The following is a 23,017-nucleotide window of genomic DNA, read 5'->3' as shown; positions in this document are numbered from 1 at the left end:
TAAAACACTCCGAGTTCAGAGGCTTATTAAAAAAAACACTTCTTCGATTTTGCTGAAATTCTCCCCAGATATTAACCTGTGAATTTACTTCAATGATCATTAAAAACATGTTGCATCATTTTGTTCCTGACGCGCCTACAGCGCGAGAAAAAAGCCTGGTCGGCCAGGTCTTCACAAGATCCTGAGACACGAAACAGTGAGAGAAACTTCCAGTGAATGTGCAGACGTTTGATAATTTTTTTGTACCAAAGGCAAACTGTTACTTATTGATAGTATTACAGAGAATTCAGAAGCAAAACTGAAATGTTTATGTGAATTTTGGAACGAAAATAAACAATCTGCGCACCGCTAAACGTGTACTCTTCGAAGAAAAAACGGAGGAACTCCAGATTCACGCGCATTTAAAAAAAAACCCTTCTTCGAGTTTTATGAAGCTTTCCACTGATATTTTCCTCCTACTTTAATTGCGTGAGCCATTAAAAAAGCTCGTATCATTTTGATCACTCAAAAGCAAAAGAGCCCTGTCAAGCATGCGCGTCACAAGGAGCTGAGACATAAAACGACGATTGTGACTTTCTGCAGATTTCCCTTATTTATTTTGTAGAAAGGGCAGAATATCTTCTGAGATAAGGAGAATAGAATAGCCAAGAAACATTAACGAAGTCAACGTTTGAAATGACAGCGTTCCATCGGCACTCCATTGATACCGTGCAGCTACTAGCTGTTTATTTACACGTCGCTTGCTGCATCAATGTTCACAGTTTCCTCAAAGGGGCACAAACAGTCCGCGCTGCACATAGTTTGCATATATCTGCTTCTCATGACTTCCTTAAACGCCACACGTGCCAGGACTGTATGCCGGGAAAGGCACGCACTGTTCGCCATTCTTCCTTTTTTGTTTCGCGATGGGAACTTCATATACGGCGTTCAGATAAGGGCGTTCACTTCATATACCTCGAGGGGAACTTCGTTCCCCTCGAGGTATATGAAGTGAACGCCCTTGATCTTCTCAGACAACACAGTTACCATGTCTTTTGCCGTCTGAATCGCATTTCTTAGTGGTTCTCTTAGGTTTTAAAGTGTCGCCTGGTGTTTGATGATTCCCCCAACTCCGTCGCAGGCATTCTTTCCGCGCCCTGTTGCGGAGAATATCCATTGCGTTTCATGAAGCTGGTGAAACGCAATGAAACTCATGAAGCTGGTGCCTGTTTTTAAAGTGACTGGCAGCTCCGTCACTCACATAAGTCACATTGGAGTACAGTGGCAGATTGTCGTCTACCCACAGCCTGATTTTTGCTAAAGCCAAGCAGGCATGCGCAGAGTCATGGCAGACGTCATCGCTTGCAACCACAAAACTATGACAAAAGAGACTGAGTAACAAGCTAAATATATACAAAAAGAATAATAAAATCAGAATACTTAAAAGGAATAATAAAAACGTGATGAAATGAAGATTAAAATGCGACCGTAGTCAAATAGTGGGGAGGTAGCGCAAGGCACTCTCCCAATGTGAGAGAACTGAAAACTTGTAACCGTTCGAACGCATGCAGCCCCTTTTCTTCCAGTCCCCTCTTTCGCTCTTTCTGTCAGCCAAGACCCCGCCGCCGCATACGGTTGAAAAAGCCTAAAAAACACTCGACTCAAACAAAAAAATGAAGATCCCACATGTGTCGTCCCGGACCCCACCGGGCTCAAGGGCGTTTGCCTTCCTGTTTGGTCGCTAATTCGGTAATTGAACCAGTGTGTCCGGAGAAGGACCGAAGAGGGGCGTGCTACCTGGAGACGTTACCCGCGCCGGGGTCGTGTGTGGCCGATGTCCGTTTTTAATACTTGCCATGTGTGCTGCCGACCGGACGGGCTTCCGTTGAACCTTTTATTTCAGGCGAACGAAAGTTACGTCCAGGCGAGTTAAAAAACAAGACTGCGTGCACCTTGTCAAATAGGTGATCTTATGAACCAAATACAGCGCATCACGGCAGCAGTGCGCACAAAAAAAAGAGCGTTGATAATGTAAGACAAAGAGTGACCGCGGTTGGGGAAATCTAGAGGAAGCTATAAAAATAGGCCCGAGAACCTTCAAATTGCGTGTTTTACCACCATACATTGCAGCGGTTTCGCCACCGCACGACTGTATCCGCGCTGTGCTTAGAATGACGCACGATATTTCTAGGGCTCACACAAGTACGTTTAGAGGAAAATATCTGTGGAATGCTTCATAAAACTCGAAGAAGCGTTTTTTTTTTTAAATGCGCGTGAATCTGGAGTTTCTCCGTTTTTTCTTCGAAGAGTACACGTTTAGCGGTGCGCAGATTGTTTATTTTCATTCCAAAATTCACATAAAAATTTCAGTTTTGCTTCTGAATTTTCTGTAATACTATCAATAAGTAACAGTTTGCCTTTGGTACAAAAAAATTATCAAACGTCTGCACATTCACTGGAAGTTGCTCTCACTGTTTCGTGTCTCAGGATCTTGTGAAGACCTGGCCGACCAGGCTTTTTTCTCGCGCTGTAGGCGCGTCAGGAACACAGTGATGCAACATGTTTTTAATGATCATTGAAGTACATTCACAGGTTAACATCTGGGGAGAATTTCAGCAAAATCGAAGGAGTGTTTTTTTTTTAATAAGCCTCTGAACTCGGAGTGTTTTAGTTTTTTCTTCACAATTGTGCGCCATTTACTTTTTAACCGTTGTGTGCACAGACACGATATTTACGGCCCTTATTTGTGCTTGTCAGGAGCAGCCCTCACTCAAATTTTAACGCTCTAGCTCCATTACTTACGATAATACTGGCCCGCAAAGTACACAACAAAATGCGCTCTGAGCAAGATTTGGAAATTTATTACAAAAAATATATGTTCTTCTAGCCAACGTTATTTTGGGCGCGAAATGTACACCAGGCGTAGATTAAGCATAAAAATTACCATTCCCGCCTGATTAGTATATTTTTTGCTAGACGTCGCTAAATTTGGCCGCGGCGCATGGGCAGGTAGCGGCCGGGGTCCACGCGGGTGGGTTCCAAATTTTTTTTCAGTCGGCCAAAATTTTTCCCGCCGAAAATATTTGTGAATCCGCACATTACATACATGCGGGAATTAGGTGAAAAAATTTTTAAGCGAATTGAAGAGGTCGACCAGCCATGCTTTGTTCGATCTTATCTGAAATGACCCAGAATGATTTCGAAAACTATACATTAAATTATCGATACACTTTCGCATGCGCAGTGGACAGCATCTATATGGTGCTGGTGATAGGTGCGCTGCTAATTTGTCCATTGTTCTCGTGGATACAGCAACGCATGTCTCACGTACAATGCTGGCGCTATGGTGGGAGGTCACTTCTGATACAAATTAATCACTTCTAGCTCCCTGACCCATCTCTTGCGACGACTGCTGTGACCTCGTGGCTAACGCTGCCAATCCCTCACAACCCACAGAAGACAGACGACTCTCCCGGAACGCGCCATTATGTAACAGTTGACGGGGCAGGACACCGTGAAGTGTCGTAGCTGTTTAAAATCTTCTCTGCACCACAACACAGACGCTGGGAACGTCCCTTGCAGCGCGTCTTAGCTTTAGCCCAGGCAAATAAATTAAGGTAAAAAACTATATTACGCCCATTGCGCGTACACTGCATCTATCGTGCGACATGTCCTTAGGACGCTGCACACGCAAAATGTCATAACTTTTTTTTTCTCGTTATGATGCTACATCTTTCTTACTTCTGCGAAGGAAAGTTGAATTTTTCTTCAACTGTGAAGTTTCTGAGGAAGCTGTATAGCTTTCCTTTGTAGCCGTATGGCTGCATTGAGGTGGATGTCAAATTTCCTTCGCAGAGACTTAATCCACCTTGGGGATTTCCCCTAAATCTGGTCGATTAACATCTTTCTTACTTTTTACCGGCCGTGCAGAGCTTTATAGCGCTCCGAAGCTGTGAGCAACATCGGCAACCCAGTCAGCGGCCACTGCATTCCGGTTGAAAAAAACGCGAAATCTGACATCTGGAGCCATTTAATGGTAACCGCACCGCTTCGGTGGAAATTTATTGAAGGCGGCCGTCAACTCCGTCGCTTTCATGCCATACGTCTGCCAGGGTGCTTTCTGGTGCCAAACTTGAGTACTACTAAGGACGACCCTCACCTTCTACGGGATAATGCCCGCGATTTGTGTATAGGTCAATAACTACGCCCGATAAAAAAAAATGTACACCGCGTGAGGTCAAGGTGGTCGTAAGCCCCGTGCTACCCGTTGTAGGCGTTGGTGGGTTTTTTGTGTGCGCGCCTGTGCATACAGTTTCACTAATCACGCATGTTCTGTATTCCGTGGAAGAAGCAGCTGCAACCTGTCACGCAGCGTTCAATCGAGCGCGGCCGGGTAAAGCGATAAAGGGCCTGCATAGAACGGTCCTTGCCCCATTCTTCTCCGCGGACAGCCATTGTCTGCAGGGCGAAACGGAGAGTGATGGAAGCCGTCTCTGCAGCTCTCTCTCTCTCCCCGATATATGAGCGCCGCAGCCGGTGTTCAGTCCTGCTATTATAAGCCGCCAGATCAAATGAAGCGCGCCTCTTGCATGCGTGGACGCAGTGTCACGCCGCGCCCGTGCATAGCGAACCGAGCACGGGTTTGCGCGCTCTCCGCACGGCTGTTTTGTGCGACAAAACACGTCGGCACAGAGGTCGCTGTAATTGAAAATCCGTTTCGAGTGCGACTAAATTTCACTTTTGAACAGCGTGAGCGTTTCTATTGATCCATGCTCATCGCAGAACGCAGCTGCGGTGTGTGGGTATACTAGTGTCATGTGGAAGGGGAGAACGACAGATCGGATGTGTATGTTCGGAGAGGAGCAAAACAAAAAAGTCTATGCCTTATGCGGCTCAGCAGGGTACACGTTATTGCGGCCAACGGAGGTTGATGACAGCAAGCGGGGTGGACGTGCACTGATCGGCCTGACAAAATTACAAAGTCGAAGTAGTTGCGGTAAATCAATAAGCGCCATAAAACTCAGAGCGGTAAAATAATACACGCTGCAATGAGGCCGTAACAACAAACCGTTCAATGCATTCCGGCTGCCGGGTACAAATGATGTGATGCACGTGATAGCGAAGGGTCGGTTGAAAGAGGAGGGGCGGGGGTTCTACGAGGGAGTTTACCGGTTGACATGCATTGTGCCGCCTGGCATCGTTGCAACTCAGGAGGGAGTCATAAAAATATACCCTCGACTTCAAATCGTCTCTCATTGGCGCAATAGATAAACTACGAAAAACAAACTGCGACTGGACAAATGGCGCGGGGAAGTTGTACCAGGCAAGCTGGCCTCCGCGTATCGCGCCCGTGGGGCTGCAGGTGACTGGCGGCGGGGAAGGGCCACTTCATGCGTGTATCACGTTTCTGGCCAGCGGGAGCATCTTCGCTGTGCGAACCGGAAAAAGTAAACGGGACGGTCGAGGTGGACCACATGGTTACCACCCTTCCGTGCGACGTTTCCGACGACAAAGAAATCAACGTCCGCAGTAAAAACGTGCACGTGATGATTGAGTGTAAAAGCACAATTGCAAAACTTCGCTTTACGTTCGTTACCCATATGTGTGGGATCCGCCATTTTTTAAGGCAAAGGCTTACGACACAGCTTATCGACATCAAATTTTGCAGGGTATATCTGAAATGGGAATCAGAGGGCGAATGCTTTCTTGCATAACGGAGATTTTCTTCAACGAACATCTGAGACTATAGCGATGTGCTGTCACGCATACATAGAAAAGTGGGTTCTTCAGTGCAGCGTAGTGAGTGTGACCCTTTTCGTCGTTAAAATAAATTATTTAGCGAAGGTTATTCCTCTACCAATCATTAAATCTCTTTGTGTAGACGACTTGCATATCGCCTTTCGATTGCGTAGCTTGCCGGTCTGTGTAAGACATGTCCAAGCTAGTGGGTTTTGGTTATAACAATGGGCGGCTGGAAATGTATGTGATTTTTCTCCCGAGTGTGCATGTGTGCGCTTCACGCGAATACGAGGTATTGGTCCCAATCCTGAAATAAAACTTAAGGATTCACTCGTTTCATTACATATAGAGTACGAATTCTTAGGCATCACATTTTGCTCATAAGTTCACATTTAGGGCATACAAAAACTCGGAATGGATTGCATCGGAACACTAAACATACTGAAAAAATCGCAATACAAATATTGGGATGCAAGCTAAGGATTTCTGGTCCGCTGGTATGGTTTCGTCTTCACTGTCAGCCCGCCAGTCTATCCTCACCTCGCTCGACCCAGCCCACAATCTGGTCCCCAGACGTGGCCCAGGTGCGTGTCATACCACCCCTGTTTTCACGTTGAGTGCAATGAGTGACGCTTGCACTGTCGTAGAGCACACGAAAGTGGAATGTACACAGCCAAAAGAGCATGCATAAATTGCCATCTCTGTGCCGGCAATTCGTTTGGGAATAGGTTCTTGAAGCTGTATGACGACAGGCCGAGAGTGGTCCGCCCTCTTTTGTCTTATTCTGTTGGAGGATAACATGTCTTGGTCGGTAGAACATGCCCGTGGGCCGTCTTCTCCACAACGCTCCTGAGCGACCAATCGAAGGGATTGAGTGTGCAAACTCGGCGAATGATGAGGCGGCCCAGCATTTGATTTGACTGATACAGGGCATCTGCGCTGGGATGCAAAACGCCGTGCACGGCTTTCGTGTTGTCCCTGCGCACATTCATTGCTTAGTCCCATCGTATTCTGGGGCTCGTCATTCGCCGAATTTGCACACTCGGTCACTTTGATTGGTGAGACGTCCCACGCGGATTTTCACCGCCTGATTTTCTTCTCTCTAGGGCCACAGTGCCGTCGAATCTGATCTGGCTTCGTTAAAATACGACAGAAGGTTTTTGTACAGCAATCTTTTACAAGAATTTCTCACGCTTAAGGACAAGCACAGAAGCTATTGCCACTATTTCACTGATGGCTCAAAAATTCCCGGTTACACTGGTTTTGCAATTATAAATTCGGCTGTTACAGTAGCAGAGAAAATAGGCGATCAGAGTAGCGTATTTAGTGCGGAAATATTTCGTATAGCCTCGGCCATTAAAGGCAAATAGCAAATACAAAAAGTCGACATTTTTCACATATTTCTTGCGACAAACTCTCTTGTCCTTTCAAAGGATGCAGGTGTAGGTGTGTTAAAAATACACTTTGCGGCCTTACATCGGCCCGGGTTAGCGTCGCTTTTGCTAAATACTAGCCGTATTGGTATTCTAGAAAATGAAACTGTGATGTTAACACTGTGAAATATCTATATATGAACCGAGCGCATTGCACAGCTTCGGGCTCAGCCTCACGCCGGAAATGTTGATAAAACGTCGTTTATCGCAATTACTTTACTGCCGGTAGCATGTTGATGTGAACCTATGCAAGCACCTTCTCATTATTCTATTGTCGTTAGCCTTGCCAACGAATGCCTCGCACAATAAACGAAGGTCACCTCAAAGCTGTTCGGGAACAAAAACCAGGTGCAAGTATATTTGCCGCTAGTCTACCAAAGAGACGGCGAATGACCTCTTTAACCGCTAACTTGCCTCAGTAAATATCAAGAAAGGCTTCGCGTAAATGCGGAAATTCTGCGCCGCCTGCATCTGCATTGACGTAATAGCATATTCACACCGATCGGCAGACGTTTTTGCAAAATGTTCGAAAAATTACGACGAATTTATCAATTTTGCGCAGTTTCTAGTTAGCGCTTACGCTCGTAGACGAAGAACTTTTCTATGCGAAAAGAATACCGTGCAAGGGCCCATCGCAATTGCCTTACTTTTGTTTCTTTGAAGGGGACCACATGCATATGGTATTGATCAATTACGCACCCCTGGTCACTATAATTTGAGATCATCGGGGGATGACTTGCTAAGGTCCTTCACCGTCATTTGAGCCCAAGGATGCGGGTTCGATTCCGGCCGCGGTGGCTGCTTTTCTGATGGAGGCGAAAGCTGAAAACGCCCTTGTGTCGAGATCCCCAGATGGTCAAAATCAATGCGGGGGAGCTTCGTGGCCCAGGTGAGGCTTCGGCACACTAAGCCACGCCATCTGATCATCCGTTCCTCTCCCGGCATCGTCAAGGGTGCATGCGGCCCGCGTGCGACGGTTGGCGGTGTGCGTTGCCAAGGGATGCGGCGTCCGCGACGGGAAGTGCGATCCCCGTAACCCTGTCGGCGGCGGGGTCTCGCAGTGGAGCCCGAGGCCAAGTACGTGGCCAACATGCACGGCAACGAGGTCCTGGGCCGCGAGCTGATGCTGGCGCTTGCCTGGCACCTGTGCGAGCGCTACCAGCGGGGTGACCCGGAGGTGACCGTTCTGCTGAACACCACCCGCATCCACATCATGCCGAGCATGAACCCCGACGGCTGGGACACCGCCGCCAAGGTACGAAGGAGGAGACTCATTCACTGTTGTCCGCGTTCACTGATTTGACGAAGTAGACCTATTGGCAGTGCTGTTTATGCGCTTACGTATACTTACTGAGTCATTCATCGATTTATTTATTTATTTATTTATTTATTTATTTATTTATTTATTTATTTATTTATTTATTTATTTAACGATTAAATTATAATATCCTTCGCAGACCTATCCCACAACACGACGCCACCGTGATGCAGTAATGCTGGCATCGGTAGTTACCAAGAAAGGCAACAATAAGAACAAACGCATGTGCCATAACGAGAACAAAATGTAACAAAATGAACATGGCCTAACGACGAAAACGACGCTGCGTACTTTGCGATAGCAGCGGCATACCGCATATATGGGCGCTTCTCAAGCTGCGGGCAATATAAGGGCAAATGCCTATACAGCTGGTCAGCTGTCCTTCGTAAAATCTGATTGAAGGGGTACGCAGAGCGTATGGCAAGTCTCGGTAGTTCCGTGTTACGGGCTAGAAGGCTGCTGCAAATCCTGGCCGAATCCCGGACGTCATAACCGGAAGCGACGCCACTTCCAGCGATGACCCCGATTTCCGTCAGCCAGCACTCGGCGTTAGATACATCTCACAAGCCGTGCTCGTCATAGTGTTTCATAATGAAATACAGGGTGTTACAAGAAAAAAGTGAGCGTATTTGAAAACGTTCCCTGCGAAAACCGCTTTACAGGAAGGTCGCATTTTGTGGTCCATTTTGTTTGACACCGCGAACGGCGATGGCACGTACAGTACGTACCTGCTCATTCAGAAAACGAGCTATTGGCAGAGCCGGTGGCCATCCAGGATAAGGCGATTATCATGGAACTGCGGTGCCCCCTGGGTCATCCAGAACAAAGCACGCGATTTTTCGTTCTGGATACCCCAGGGGGCGCAGGTTATATATAACACGTTTATTCGTGTCAGTTTCGGTTTCGACGGAACGAACAGCTAGGCGGCCGCCATGGCGGCATGACACTCCTGACGTCACAGTTCTCGTTGCACAGATGCGACACACGACCCTGCGCACGTGCCCAGTTTATGCATGTATGTCTTACCTCCGAGGCTGGCTTTGGTCGAATTCTAGCAAAACCGTAGAACTATCCACTGTCACAACTTCTGCATTTTAAAAAGCTGCAGCTCTGTTAAACTCGACGCAGTTGTGACCGGCTTTAAACATTTGCTCAGGGGTATAGCTAAGCACAATAAATTTTCCACATTGATAGAAAAAGCGCTTTCAATACAGTCATTTGACTGCATGAATTCAACCACCGCATCTCAGTTTTTATAGTACCAACAACGTCATTGACCTCAAGTGACCTGCAGGAGTTTAATAAAAAAAACGACTAACTTCACTTTGCGAGCTTCCGCTTTCACAAACAAAAATTCTTCTAACGGCTGACGAGCATCTCCACCTTGCGCGTCCTCGCATCGCAAAAACATGAACTGGCTGTTCCATTTGCATTTAGTAACACTGAAGGCTGTTTTTTTTTTTTCGTCCGGCTCATAACATAAATTGTCTGCTTTAGCCTTCATGAGTGGGGCTATGAAAGTTACTAGCGTAAAGTTTTTCATAACTGTAACAGTTTCCTTAAAGCCGCTGAGGTAGTACAGCAAAGCTTGCTTTTTATCGTGTTGTACTAGTCTACTGCATTTCACGCGAAAGAAATGAGATGGTGTACTTGCTGCGGGATCAGTCTGAGCCGGGTAGCGGAGATGGTTCCCGGCCTGCCTGGTGGCCTTCGTGGTCCGTCTAAGGTGGGACTTAAAGGGGCCCTACTGAACACAGTGCAGAACAAGAGAAGTTCTAAACTCTTTCATCTCTCCGAACGACAAACGTCTCGCTAGCAGGCACAATTTGCAGTTCGCGTCCGTCCCCATCTCTGATAGCTTCTGTTATCTTGAACAACAACCAATTAACGGAAACGCGCAATCGGACTACCACCTCGACGTTTATCATTGTAAACGATGGCCTTTTTTATCAAGTTGATGTTGCCGTGCAGCGTATATAGCTAATAGACAATTTCTCTCTTTCCTTAGTGTCTGAATGCACTGCTAAAACTATACTCATCGCTGTCACAGAACCTCACTCCAGGATTTTCTCGCCCCCAGCATATACATAGCCTTTTAAAATGTCTGATCATTTCTACGCGGAGTCAACTAGAAAACCCGCTTTCCCGCTTGATGTGTAACGTTTTGGCCGCACCCGAAAGGGTTACTAATAGAAGGCGGTAGGTCCTTCAAACTTCGATATGAAACTCCTTATATTGCCCCCCCCCCCCCCTCCCACTTCCCTACAAAAAAAATGTATTTCCAATAATGCATTTGTGTGCAGCCAACTCTGAAGTGGTTTGGTTTATAGCGCTCCATAGGGATACGTGGGTCCTTAAGGAGGTATTTAAAGGACTTTCATATTTTCGTATGCGACATCTTGTATATCCCCCGAAAAAAAATGTCCTCCTTGCAAAGCATTTCTGCGTAAGGGTGAAGTCGACTTTAAAGGCACTTCGTACATAGCGCCTCATAAATTGGACACCTGGGGTAGGTATGTATGTATTTAATAAAATGCCAGACGGAATTTCTGCTTTGGTATAAGATTGCTATATGGTGCCTAAAAGAAATGTCTTCCCTACAGTGCTTGTGTGTGTAGTAGGGAAGCCGGCGTTAACGGATTCAGTGTACAGCAGAGTGGCTTGAAGAGAGTTTTTTAGAAAATTTCCATCCGGGAGTTTCTGTAAATTTGATTAGACTCTGCGAAGCTTTGGCGGCGGTTCTCTCTAAAGCGCCTATCGAGTGTTTTTATTGCTCCGACTGAAAGGAAGTATACAGATATCTGCAGTATCTCTTGCATGATGTCACACGAGCCCGCGTACAGAACCCCGACTTCACGGTTTGTCGATTGCGCAGTCTCCTCGAGAGGACTGGGTGAGTGGGAGGACCAACGCAATGGGCGTTGACCTGAACCGGGATTTCCCGGACTTGGAGCGAATCCTGCGGGAAAACAAGGGCATCCGGCGAGTCAAACCCGACCACCTCTTCAAGGGAGAGCTGACGCACCCGGTAGGTCCACAACTGCCCCCAGGTTCTCTCTAGTTGCAGCTTCCTTAGCTTTAACAGCACCCGCGCGAGTGCGGTGCCGACCGATGCGCGTTTTGAACCGGGCCGTACACTGGTTTTCAGGGCAAACTGCAGGTCAGTGTTGGTGGAAGTCGCTTATGCGAGAATAGAATAATAGCCGCTAAACAACGCTCTCTGAAGCCAAGCGCCGGTAAACGTCGGACATCTTTCGCCGATAATATGAAACGCACAATATTCCTAAATACTCATGCAGTTGTACTGCGCCACGACGCTTATCCACTATATATTCGCTGGAAACAACGTATCAAATGACACAATGCAAGCATGACACTGCGCAGTGCCCTGCCCAGACGATTTAGTTTTGTGTCAAAGAGCACTACGCTGTTCCTCGACATTCTCCGCGTAGTTACAGCGACTGTTCATTTTGTTGCGCTGTGGTGAAGCAATGCAGTGTAAGGAAGCAAACATCCTAGTTCAGCTGTATAGCTTTGACCGTAGTGTTCAGCAGCCAGTAAAATAGTAAACTTTGGACTGGCGCGTCGCAGGTACAACCAGAGACACAGGCCGTGATGGAGTGGATCTTAGCGCTGCCGTTCGTTCTGTCCGCCAACTTTCATGGTGGCGCTCTTGTCGCGAACTACCCGTTCGACGACACGCTCGACGGCTCACAGAAGAAGTACACATCATCGCCCGACGATGCAACCTTCAGGTACGCATTGTCCCCAGCGGCTCCTACGGCTGGTGAAGCGGTGCGACCATTCGCAGTTTGTTTTCAAAGCAGTGGAATGCAGCATTGTAGGACTCACATGCGCCTCCGTTGCTAACGAACTCGTCTGGGTGACCTCGGCTGTAATTGGAAATCATTGATAAAAGCGCGTAGTTTCGCGATGTAGGCCATTTGCAGACCCTCCGCAAAGGAATGTGCGCAATGTTCATTTGTGTCAGATATTTACAAGGACCGAGGCCACGGGTGTAAGGAATATGACCAACAGATTGAATCCCTCGCTACAATTTTGCAGCTGCGCGTCGAGTTACACCGGCGAAAGCTATCAAATGCAGAGAACGGGATGCATCAAAATAGCCTCGCCATCCGCGCAACAATCCGCTAAAATGCCCTCAAGTGCGTATTCGCTTATTTTTTTCTGAGGGGATGCCTGTTGTCAGGCGTAAAAAACCCAGTTAAGTTCAGGCATCATTGGATCGATCTCTACCTTTGACTGACTTCGGCTCCTGCATACGCTGGGGTAGGTTAAAGGGAAATCACAGGCTGCGGCCTGCTCCAAGGAAGAAGCCGGCGAATTCGACATCAAGTTCCTTTGACGAGTTTCAGATTTAGTGGCGCCGAGGTTTCAGCAAAAAAAAAAAAAAAAATCGGTGTTAGGGCAGTGCGCTCGTTATTAACCTTGTTTATCTTTTATCCTGGGGGGCAAGTTTCTCTGAGTATCATTCCGTAAAACGATGTCGCAATGCTTCCAATATATATCTTGCGGGTTTTTTTTTTTGTTTTTTTTTTTGCATTTGGCATTCAGCTATAAGTTCCGTGGCTTCTACCTGAAGGTCCCGACTTTGCTAATCATGATTTTTATTGATTGATTGATTGTAGGGTTTAACGCGCCGACGCAACGCAGGCGATGAGGCGCGCCGTAGTGGAGGGCTCCGGATTAATTTTGACCACCTGGGGATCTTTAACGTGCGCCGAAATCTCGTACACACGGGCGTTTTTGCTGTTCTCCTCCATCAGAAAAGCGGCCGCCGCGGCCGGGAATCGAACCCGCGACCTTGTGCTCAGCAGCGCAACGCCTTAGCCACTGAGCCACCGCGGCGGGTGTCATGATTTTTATTGCCTACTTAATTATGCCAAGTGGTTTGTGTACGACAGTATTTTATGCAATGCAAGCTAGGAAAATCACTACAGCCCGAGCAGGAAGTCCCACGACAAGTATATGATCTCTAACGAGATAAATTATGAGCAGTGAATCGTGGTCATACCAGAACGTTATTTTTTAATAACGTTTAATAAACGTTGGCCTTGAGAAATTCGTGGCGCTTCAATATAACAGTCTGTACGCGCACGGGTGTTCGAACTATAGTAGACTCTCGATAAACGGAACTTCAAGGGACCGAAAAAATTAGTTCCGTTTAACAGGAGTTCTGTTTACTGAGATAGATGTGTGAAAGTGCAAATTTATGTTCGTAGACCCTCTTAATACCATTTCATGGAACTATAAGCACTAGAAGGTGAATGTCGCTGATAGTTTTTTCAGAAAGCAAGAAAACTTCAAGAGGTTTAGGCACAGAATTCACAAAGTTGATTTGGCAACAATGAGTCGCTGTGCACTACAAAATGCATCAATTATTTTTGTTTGAGTCATTGCAACTGAATCTTCATGGAGGCTATAGGCCTCAACTTCGCGAGTGTTTACGAGCCACAGAATTTATAAGACGGCAACGCGGTAATGAAGCGCGAATAGCACCACGATGGCACGAACGAGGCGGCAGGAGCTGAGCCCTCTAATCTCGGTGTCTTGAATCGAGACCGAACGACTGGAACAAGAACTGCGATGTTGCATTTGTTGCGGTAACACGGCTCACCACTAACGAGACGAGTCTTACGAGGTCAACGAGGCAAAAAAAAAAAAAAAAAAACATGGAGGAAGAAAAAAACAAAAATGAAACAGCCGGAACCGTAAAAAGCTGATTCTCATGCCAGTGGGTTTCGCAAGAAGTTCCATTTCTGGTTCCATTTACACGGTGCCGCGGAAATATTAGTTCCAATTACCGAGAGCTTTTTTACGTTATCTGAATACAAAACCAACCAACTCACAGGCTACTGTTCCGTTTAAAGGAGCCATGAAGACAAAATACAAGTTTGTGTTATTCGAAAAATTTAGTGTTTTATAGTGCCCCCAGCGCTTGTCCGAATGCAAAAGATGCTTTGTTCACTGAGAAATTAATCCATTTAAGTTAAAAGTTTACATTTTCCCGCTAAATCGTGTGTTTCTGTGGCCCGCAATGACATCACAGACCGCACTGCAGCCTAGGGCCCCTTGATTCACGCGTCCGCCGTACAGGGTGGAGACACGTATACGCTGGCGCCGCCATTTTGGGTCGCTCGATCGCCGCCGAAGCAAGTCATTGTATCAAAACCGCGCTACAATTATCGCCGCAACGCGGTTAACTGGCGAAGATTGAATCATCTTATCTGTTTCGCGTTGCTGGGTCGCGTGGCAAACAAAAAGAACGAGTCGTTGAGCACGTTGACCAATTGCAGCGGCACGGGACCGTTCAAAGGGTGTCTACACCCTGTACAGCAGCGTTGGCATCATAGAGTTAATACTACTGACTCTAGAGCAAAAGCTGCCCGGCCAGCCCGTGCATTGAAACCGTGCTACACCCGAGCGCTGACATGATGCCACCCTCACAGCGTTGCCCGCTGCCTTTTTGCCTACTAGAGTTGGCGGCAGTAGTCGGTATTCACCTAGTAACCAACGCATTCCATCATGGCAGACTGTTCTGTTGGTTCTGACTGCAGCGATTTCGGTGTGTGGCGGTGTGTGAGGATGTGATGAGTAAGTGTATGCTACATGAGTGAGTGCACGTGGCAGGAGCGGCGAAGTGTCTGCACCGACGCGCGGTGACACCACAGAACAGCGACGCACAGCAAGGACGCACTGGGAGGTGAGCGGTGGTGTTTTTCGACGCGAAGGCAAGGGGCTAGGCCTATCGGGAGCTGGAGACACTGCGGGCCACCAGTAAACGCAGGTGTTACAGGGTGGCGCCACCGGACACACGGAGCGTCCAGCTTCCGCTGCTCCACAGGAGAGGGCGCTAGTGGACAACATGCAGGTCAATGGGCAAATTGCCAAGTGTGCCAGTTGCGGGTGGCTCTCCGTGGAGAATGATGGCCCTGCTGAAGAAACGGAGCCGAGCAAGGAAGTGACGTGTGGGATGTGCCGGAGACTACAAAGAATCGAAAATGCCAGCCAAGAAGTGGTGAGGGAGATGTCCTCCCGGCTGGACGGCATATGTGAGGAGATGCAACGGGCCGCAGAAGATAAGACCCGGATAGCTCAGCTCATGCAGAGAGTCCAATGTTTGGAAGAGGAGAAAGTGGTAGACGCAGCCAAATTGGTAGAACTGGGACACAAAATTGCTGAGCTGGAGGGAAAAATTGCTCAGCTGGAGGACAAACACCCGGCGGCTGACAGACACCCGAGCTCAGATAAAGACTCCTGCGGTTCAAACTCAGGAAGCCAGCAGGGTAAGACTCCGCCAGTGACAGAAGGAAACGGAAACCCGGAAATCCCGGAAGCAAGAGGCGCTGGAGGCAAAGACGGGACGCTGGACTCACGAGTCCAAGTTCCGATCAGCGGGACGTCCGTAGAAAAGACAGCGCCGGCAGCGAGAGTGTCAGCTGAGGAGGGGACGAGTCACACCTCGGCACAGCAGTCAAGCCACAGGCCCCCCGAAGGCCTCCTGCGAGAAGTCTTGGTAGTTGGTGACGGAAATGTTGGCAGGGTGGCAGCTACACTGGTAAGAGATATTGGGATCCCAGATAGTGTAGAATTTCTCTACAGGAGAGAAGCGACGGCGAAGCAGGCCCACGAGTTCGTCACACTGTACGAAATGCAGGCCCGGGACGTAGCCAGGTCATACGTGCTACACGTGGGCCTAAACGAGGTGCTACGCGGAGAGGCGGAACAGTTGACACCCAGGTTGGAGGAAATGTGGAAGGGAAAGGAGGCCAGTCTCGTAGTCTGCTCAATACCTGAGGTCACGACCAAGGGTAGAGAGGTGCAGGCGAAGACCGTTCTGGTTAACGAGGAACTTCATGCGTGGTGCAGGAGATCTGGGGCCCGTTTCCTTGACTTGGCAAAGGTGTTAAGCCCAAACTGCTTTACAAGGGACGGGGTGCGGTACTCGCATGAAGGCGTGCAGCGGGTGGCCAGGGCGATGGCGGAGGCGGTAGCTCCTTTTTTAGGGAAGCAGCGCCCACCAGTGACACCCGCACCCAAAGACCGAAAAGGAGGCCGCTACCCCAGGAAGCAAGCCCTGTGGAGGGCCGTGGAGACGCTCGTGGAAGGCCTAAGACAGAACTACACCCCCACGGCGAACAGGAAGTGGCAGCAATGACGGGCGGCGTGGAGGGGGCAAGACCGGACATGGCGGTGGAAAGCACGGAGACCGGACGCCCAATGACCCGAAGGAAGTCCAGGAGGGGGAGGAAGACAAACGGGAGCGAGAAAATCGCTTTCCTTAACATGAATGGGGGCAGGACGGAACGGAAGTGGGAAGAGATATACAGGGCAATGGAAGGGGAGAAGTTGAGTGTATACGCGGTTGTGGAGACTCATTTCCGGGAAGCGGAGGGCCCACCAGGGCACACAGGTCTGTGCTGGGAGAGTTGCAACAGAGATGTAGGGGGGCGAAAAGGGGGTGGGGTCGGAGTCCTGTTCACACCGGACGGTGGATGGATGCGGGCCAGACCGGATTGCCAAGAACACCTGTGGCTGACTGGCATACTCGCGGGACAGAAGACGGCGATGGGCGTGGCATATATGTGGACTGGAGAAGGGGCAAGAAAGAAGAACGAAGACCTCTGGAGGTGTTTACAGGATGACATTAAATCGTTCTGGAAGGATCATCGCATTCTCGTCGTGGGAGATTTTAATGCACACGTGGACTGCCTGGACGGTACCACGGATTTCAATGGTCAAAAGCTGATGGACATGGGAGAGAACCTGGGACTCGTTCTAGGTAACCTTGAGCCCAAATGTGTGGGACAGACCACATGGTCCACAGCAGGACGAAGCTCCACCATCGACTACGCAGTGATGTCTCCTGTACTGCGGGACAGGCTCACCAGAATGATCATTGATGAGCAGGGGGATCACAGCATAGGGAGCGACCACAACAGGCTTTTACTAGAATTCGGTGGGCGCCGAGGGAGATCCGCGGAGGACGTGGGGGCAAAGAATGGCCGCCGCCTATCGGACAGCGAAGTTGAGCGTATGGCGGAACGCCTGGAAGCGTCACCGGTAGATGAATGCACACGCCTCGTCGAAATGGTACGTGAAGAGCTGGAAAAAAAGCCAAGACGGAAAGGCCGACGGCAGAAGTACAGATTGAAAAGGTGGTGGGATAAGGAGGTCCAACGCGCGGTGAGTGAAAGAAAAGAGGCTTGCCGGGCGCATCGACAGGCGGTCAGGATGCGGCAGCCGGAGGCTGTCCGGGAGCACTGCTGGAAAAGGTACATGGCGAAGAAACATCGGGCAGCAGCCGTAATCCAGGAGAAGATCAGGGCAGTTGACCGCCAGTTCCTGGATGAGCTAAAGAGGAGTGGCCGGGACGCGCCTAGAAAATTCTGGCGGCATCTGCAGCGGGCATACCAACATGCACCACCTAAACAAGACCTGCGTCACCCTGAGTCTGATCAACTGCTATCAGAGGACGAGGGATGTGATTTGATGGCGGAGCAGATCAGAAAAGCTTTCCGGCGCAGAGACACAGCTGATTTGCCCTGTACCAGTGAAGAAGAAGAAGAAGAGAGTACAGAGCTTGAAGAGTGGCTGGGCCCTGTCGGAGAATTGGAACTTAAGAACATCATAAGGCACATCCAGGCAGGGACTGCGACAGGATTGGACGAGTTCCCAGCAGCGCTGCTGAAGAAAATAGGCCCTCAACAACGACGGGCACTGCAAGAAATGTTGAGTGCCATATTGAGGACTGGGACAGTACCCAAGGAGTGGAGGCAAGGAAAGATGGTGTTCCTGTACAAGGGGGCGGGAGACCGGTGCAGCTGGACTTCGTACAGGCCCATTACGGTGACCCCGGTGCTGTATCGGGCTTTCGCTCAGGTGCTCCGCGGTCGTATACAGGCCTGGGCGGAAAGGAGTGGCATCCTGGGAGAGCTACAGAACGGGTTCCGTAGGGGAAGGCGCCTAGAAGACAACCTGTTTGTCATCACCCAATGTATAGAGATGGCACGCACGCAGGGCAGAGAACTATGGATGGCGTTCTTGGACATCGAAAAAGCGTACGACTGCGTCGACCACTCCACTCTGTGGAATCAGCTGCGACACAAGGGCCTGCCAAAAGAGGTTGTTGAGCGACTCCAGGGGCTGTACTCGGGAGCGGAGGTGATGGTGGAATGGCAGGGCAGGCGGTCGAGTCCAGTGCCCCTTGAGCGAGGTCTTCGTCAGGGCTGCCCGCTGTCCCCATTGCTGTTCATGTTGCTCCTGTGTGACCTTGAGACGGACCTAGAAACCTGCGGCCTCGGCTTTGACGTGTCGTACATGGATGGAGGGAAATCGGTGCGCCAGACGTTACCCGGCCTGATGTATGCGGACGACGTCGTGTTGACAGCCGGCACCAAATCGGAGCTGCAGAGCTTAATGGACGTATGCTCCAGGCATGCGGATGGCCTCGGACTCCGGTTCAGCGCGCGGAAATGTGCGGTGCTGCGGTGGGGCGTCACGGGTGTGCCGAACCAGAATGACCCACTGACCATTCAGCGACAGGTGATCCCGTACGCGACATCGTACCAGTACCTGGGAGTGATCATCGGAACGGCGGCCGGCTATATGGAGGAGCACGAACGAAAGCTGAAGAAGAAAGCACTGCGGGGACAGAGTATACTCAGATGCAGGGCACTATGGGCCTTCAACCGAATGGAAGTGGTACGTAGCCTCTGGAAGGCGGTGACGGTTCCTGGGCTGACATTCGCGAACTCAGTGATCTGCCTGTCAAATGCAACACGGGAGTACATGGAGCGCAGACAGCGGGAGGTAGGTCGGATGGCCCTGGGGGCACACAGAGCGACGACAAATGAGGCCGTTCAGGGCGACCTTGGGTGGTCGTCGTTCGAGGCTCGGGAGGCAGTGGCGAAGCTGGGCTTTGAGATCAGGTCTTGGGCCCTCGGAGGGGACCGATGGGTACACCGGGTGCAGATGTGCATGCTGTACACTGGGGTGACGTCCCGGTGGAACCGGCGAACGAGGGCTCTGGCCACTAAGTATGAAGTGCCGCTGCCAACCCTGAACGACCTCAAGGGAACGAGCTTGGGACCGAAGGCACTGCGTGAGCGGGTGTGCGCGGCTGAGACTCGCATGTGGGAGCAGAGAGCTCGGAGCAAGCCGGCACTACGGACGTACAGTGCGCACAAGACAACGATCAGCCGGGAGGGTTTCTATGACAACAGTCGTGGGAGTTCCCTGCTGTTCGAGGCACGCTCTGGAACTTTAAGGACCGCTGTGTGGTGGGCGAAGTGTGGCAGGGAGGGGGAAGTGAGGTGCTCGGCGTGCGGAGAGGAGGAGGAGTCTTTGGAACACGTCGTGATAGAGTGTAAGGCGATCCAGCCCCACCAGCCTAGTGGAACTACACTAGAGCGGGCGCTGGGCTTTGGATTCAGCAAACCGCCAGGTGGCGGGCCGCAGGCCAGTGAGGCGAATGGTGGAGGAGACGATGCAGCGGTGGACATTGAGTCACAGGCAGAGACCACCGAGCGGACGAAGCGTCGTCTCGAAAACTGGTTTGCAGTAGGGAAAAAGAGGTGTGGCGTCGTAGGCTAGGACCCGTGCGGAACATTTTTCCGAACGTTGTGCTCCGCCCGTTTCAAAGGGAACAGCCATCAAGACATCATCATCATCATCATCAGCCACCGTTGCTGTGAGTGCGCCGTGAAAACTTTGCTGTGCAGAAACGTTGTGTGAAGTTTTTCCTGTGGTAGGTAGCGAACTTTTGTGCCATGCTGCCGCGTTAGATGCAGTTTTTCATTCTCCGCAACTGAGAAGGGTAGCGCCTAGATTAGCGGGTACTTCGTACGCTCGGAGAGGTAGCTTTTGCGGGTGCGTCAGGGGAGTCCGGTCGTCGCTTCGGAGTTGAGCGGACGTGTTTTTTCGTGCTCCTGTGCTTCGGAGGGGCTTCATTTCGGCGGCCCGTTGCAAGCGCGGGCCGTTGGACGTCGCCTGGCTTTCGTTCTGCTGGTGTGGGCGGTCGAGTGCCAGCTCCCTCCCCCCTTCCCAGTACCCGTCTCCAAAGCGGTCGGGACCGCCGCACCATGCTCGCCTCCGCGCTTCACTGTTCCCTTCGAGGTTTCTCGTCCCCCGGACGCAGCATTACGCCAGCCAACAGTGTTTGTGGTGTGTTGTGTGCGACGGAATCGACCACAGTGGAACTACTCTTCTCTACTGTTTTCTCACCTTTCTAATCTTTACTTTTCTTTCTCCTATCCTATTTCCCCAACTATTCCCGCTTGCGGACTGTGTTAAATGCAGGTGAGCTCCCATGAGAGCTTAATAATATCCCCAGTCCATTTATTTTCCTGCTTCCTTTACAAAGAAATCACTTCCCCCTGATTGCTTTTTTCCCCTGATTTTTTTCCTGGTGGCTTCCCCTGTATTCGCGCATGCGCTGTTTCTGTATATATCATTTTGTGTGTGCTAAAAGAGTTCAGTTGATATGCAGCACTAGTCCTGTGTTTTCTTTGTTGTCCCGTCTGTACAGTGCTATTTTAACATGTTTCACACGCCTCCCCCCCCTGTAGGCGTCAGCTGATTGTTTTCGCAGTCTATTGAGGTGCTCTTTACAACTACTTGCTTTTCTAGCGAATGGAAGTTCGAACTGGACAACGCTTCCAAGAAATGCATGTAAATGGAAATCGTATTTGTGACTGCACTTTATGCTAAACAAACATGCTTTCTGTGCCTGTTCCTGTGCCTGTCTACGAGGCCCCTGCAGCACGTGTGTCAACTTTTTTCTCCAGTTGAAATGCTTTTAGGTAGTTGCCCTTGCATTAGCTTAGTTTCAATAACCGTAAAATACCCAAGCCTAATATTACTGAAACTCTCCCAAGAGATTTTCCGTTTTTCTAGGTACGCTTACAGGATTTGTCATTGATTGTATGCTTGGGGACGTCACACAAGGTACATGATTAATGTTGTCAGGTTACATTAGGTCGCAATAATTCTATTTAATAGCAGCTTAAACAAAATCTCGACAAAAGCAAACCAGAGACTAGAAGATATCATGTAGAATGCGCATTTCCATTCTGGGTTTGTGGAACTATAGCTTTCAGTACTTCCAACTACAAAGAAAGTAGTGCAAGTGTTCATTAGTCGCTGCAGGGCTCTTTACCTTTTAAAATTTCATGCCCCCTCTCCCAGAATAAAGAAAGAGGAAAATTGTGTGAGGAACTAACTACTTCCAGCGAAGCTATGGCAGGTTTAAAGCCAATAAACAGACAGGGTTAAAAGCCAAAAAACCTTTTTGAAGAACAAACAATTTCATGATAAAAAACCTAAGCACTGGAGAAGAGGAGAAGAACGAAATAAAGAAATACAAGCAGAGGCAGCATAAAAGAGCAAAAAATGAACAAAGCAAATGCAATTCTACGAGGCAGTTAGTCACGAAACTTCCACGAAGGAGCAGACACTTCAGGAGAAATTTTAAAAAATTAGAAATTATGTAGCCTATTTACATTATGTACACAGAAAATCAGACATATTTCAGTGGTTTTAGACAAGATGGAGCTGAGGTAGCCAAATCAGTTCTTGCCTTGAAGAAGCAGATTGCAGTGATTAAGAGAGAAAAACAGTCACAGGTGGTGTAGGGGTGTTACCAGCATGCAGCATCCTTCGTTTGCCCATTTTGTCATTTTGCCGGCTTCTTTTATGCCTATCTTTTTTTCGCCCATGGTGCTGTCTTTGTACTGGCCATTTCCTCGCCATGTTTTTTTTTCTCCCGAATTTTTTATCCTTTATTTTATGCCAGTCCTTTCCTTTCCTTTCAAGTTTACTGTTCCCATTTCCACATGTAGCACAGTCAGCTGGACAGTTCTTCTTCTTTCCTTGGTTAACCTCCCTAGCTTTCTTCTACAGTTTCTTCCTTTCTTTGAAGTCGCACATTAGGTCATCTTAGCCTTGCTCTTACCATCACAAACTTCCCTAGAGGTCTGGTGGTATTACTGGTGGTGAAATAAAATTTGTTGGATAGGAATTGCTTGTACATATGACCCTCTTGCTTTTTCTGTGTTTATTTTTGCTTCTGATACACGGACTGATGGCATTGCGATGGCCCATTATTTTTGATGAAAATAAGAATGCTGATGACCACAATCTGAATGAGCATTAGCCAGAACTTTCATAATCAGCTACAGCATTACTGGAACCCAGCTTCGGTAGTGCAACTTCGTCATCATCCTTGTTGCTGTGAGCACGCTGGAATGGAAGCGTGGAAATTCTACAAGGTCTGGTGTGGCACCTTTGTGGCCACCGGTTTGATGTTGGCATAAATGAGAAGGCTGTGCTACACTTATCGAATTCCTTCGTTCTATCGCGTATCGCATTCGCATATCGCATTCCTTCCTTTTATCTAGTGTATACAGCTGAAGAACGTCTCCAGATGGCCCTGGCTGAACCAATACGTGCAGATGTAACTGTGGCAAATAATAAAATTGAGAGTTCAATTTATTGTCGGCTTTCTTAATGACTGCCATGTGCAATG

The 23,017-nt window shown here is 49.1% G+C and overlaps 1 protein-coding gene across 1 annotated transcript in view; it reads left to right on the top strand.

Annotated features, from left to right (window-relative positions):
• Positions 1–8,193: 8,193 nt before the first annotated feature.
• Positions 8,194–23,017, top strand: part of LOC144140992 (carboxypeptidase E-like) — a 36,501-nt gene continuing 21,677 nt past the window's right edge. The window contains exons 1-3 of the mRNA XM_077672478.1: positions 8,194–8,406; positions 11,345–11,497; positions 12,061–12,224. Of these exons, the coding sequence (XP_077528604.1) occupies positions 8,242–8,406; positions 11,345–11,497; positions 12,061–12,224 (482 nt within the window). The 5' untranslated portion in view covers positions 8,194–8,241. The remainder of the gene's footprint in view (positions 8,407–11,344; positions 11,498–12,060; positions 12,225–23,017) is intronic.

This window comes from Haemaphysalis longicornis, unplaced genomic scaffold (genome assembly GCF_048455015.1).
Source record: "Haemaphysalis longicornis isolate Haplotype H1 unplaced genomic scaffold, Haemaphysalis longicornis Haplotype H1 scaffold_58, whole genome shotgun sequence".
In the NCBI taxonomy this organism is placed as follows: Eukaryota; Metazoa; Arthropoda; class Arachnida; order Ixodida; family Ixodidae; genus Haemaphysalis; species Haemaphysalis longicornis.
The sequence above is the reverse complement of the archived record's forward strand: the minus strand, read 5'-3'. Positions and strand labels throughout refer to the sequence as shown.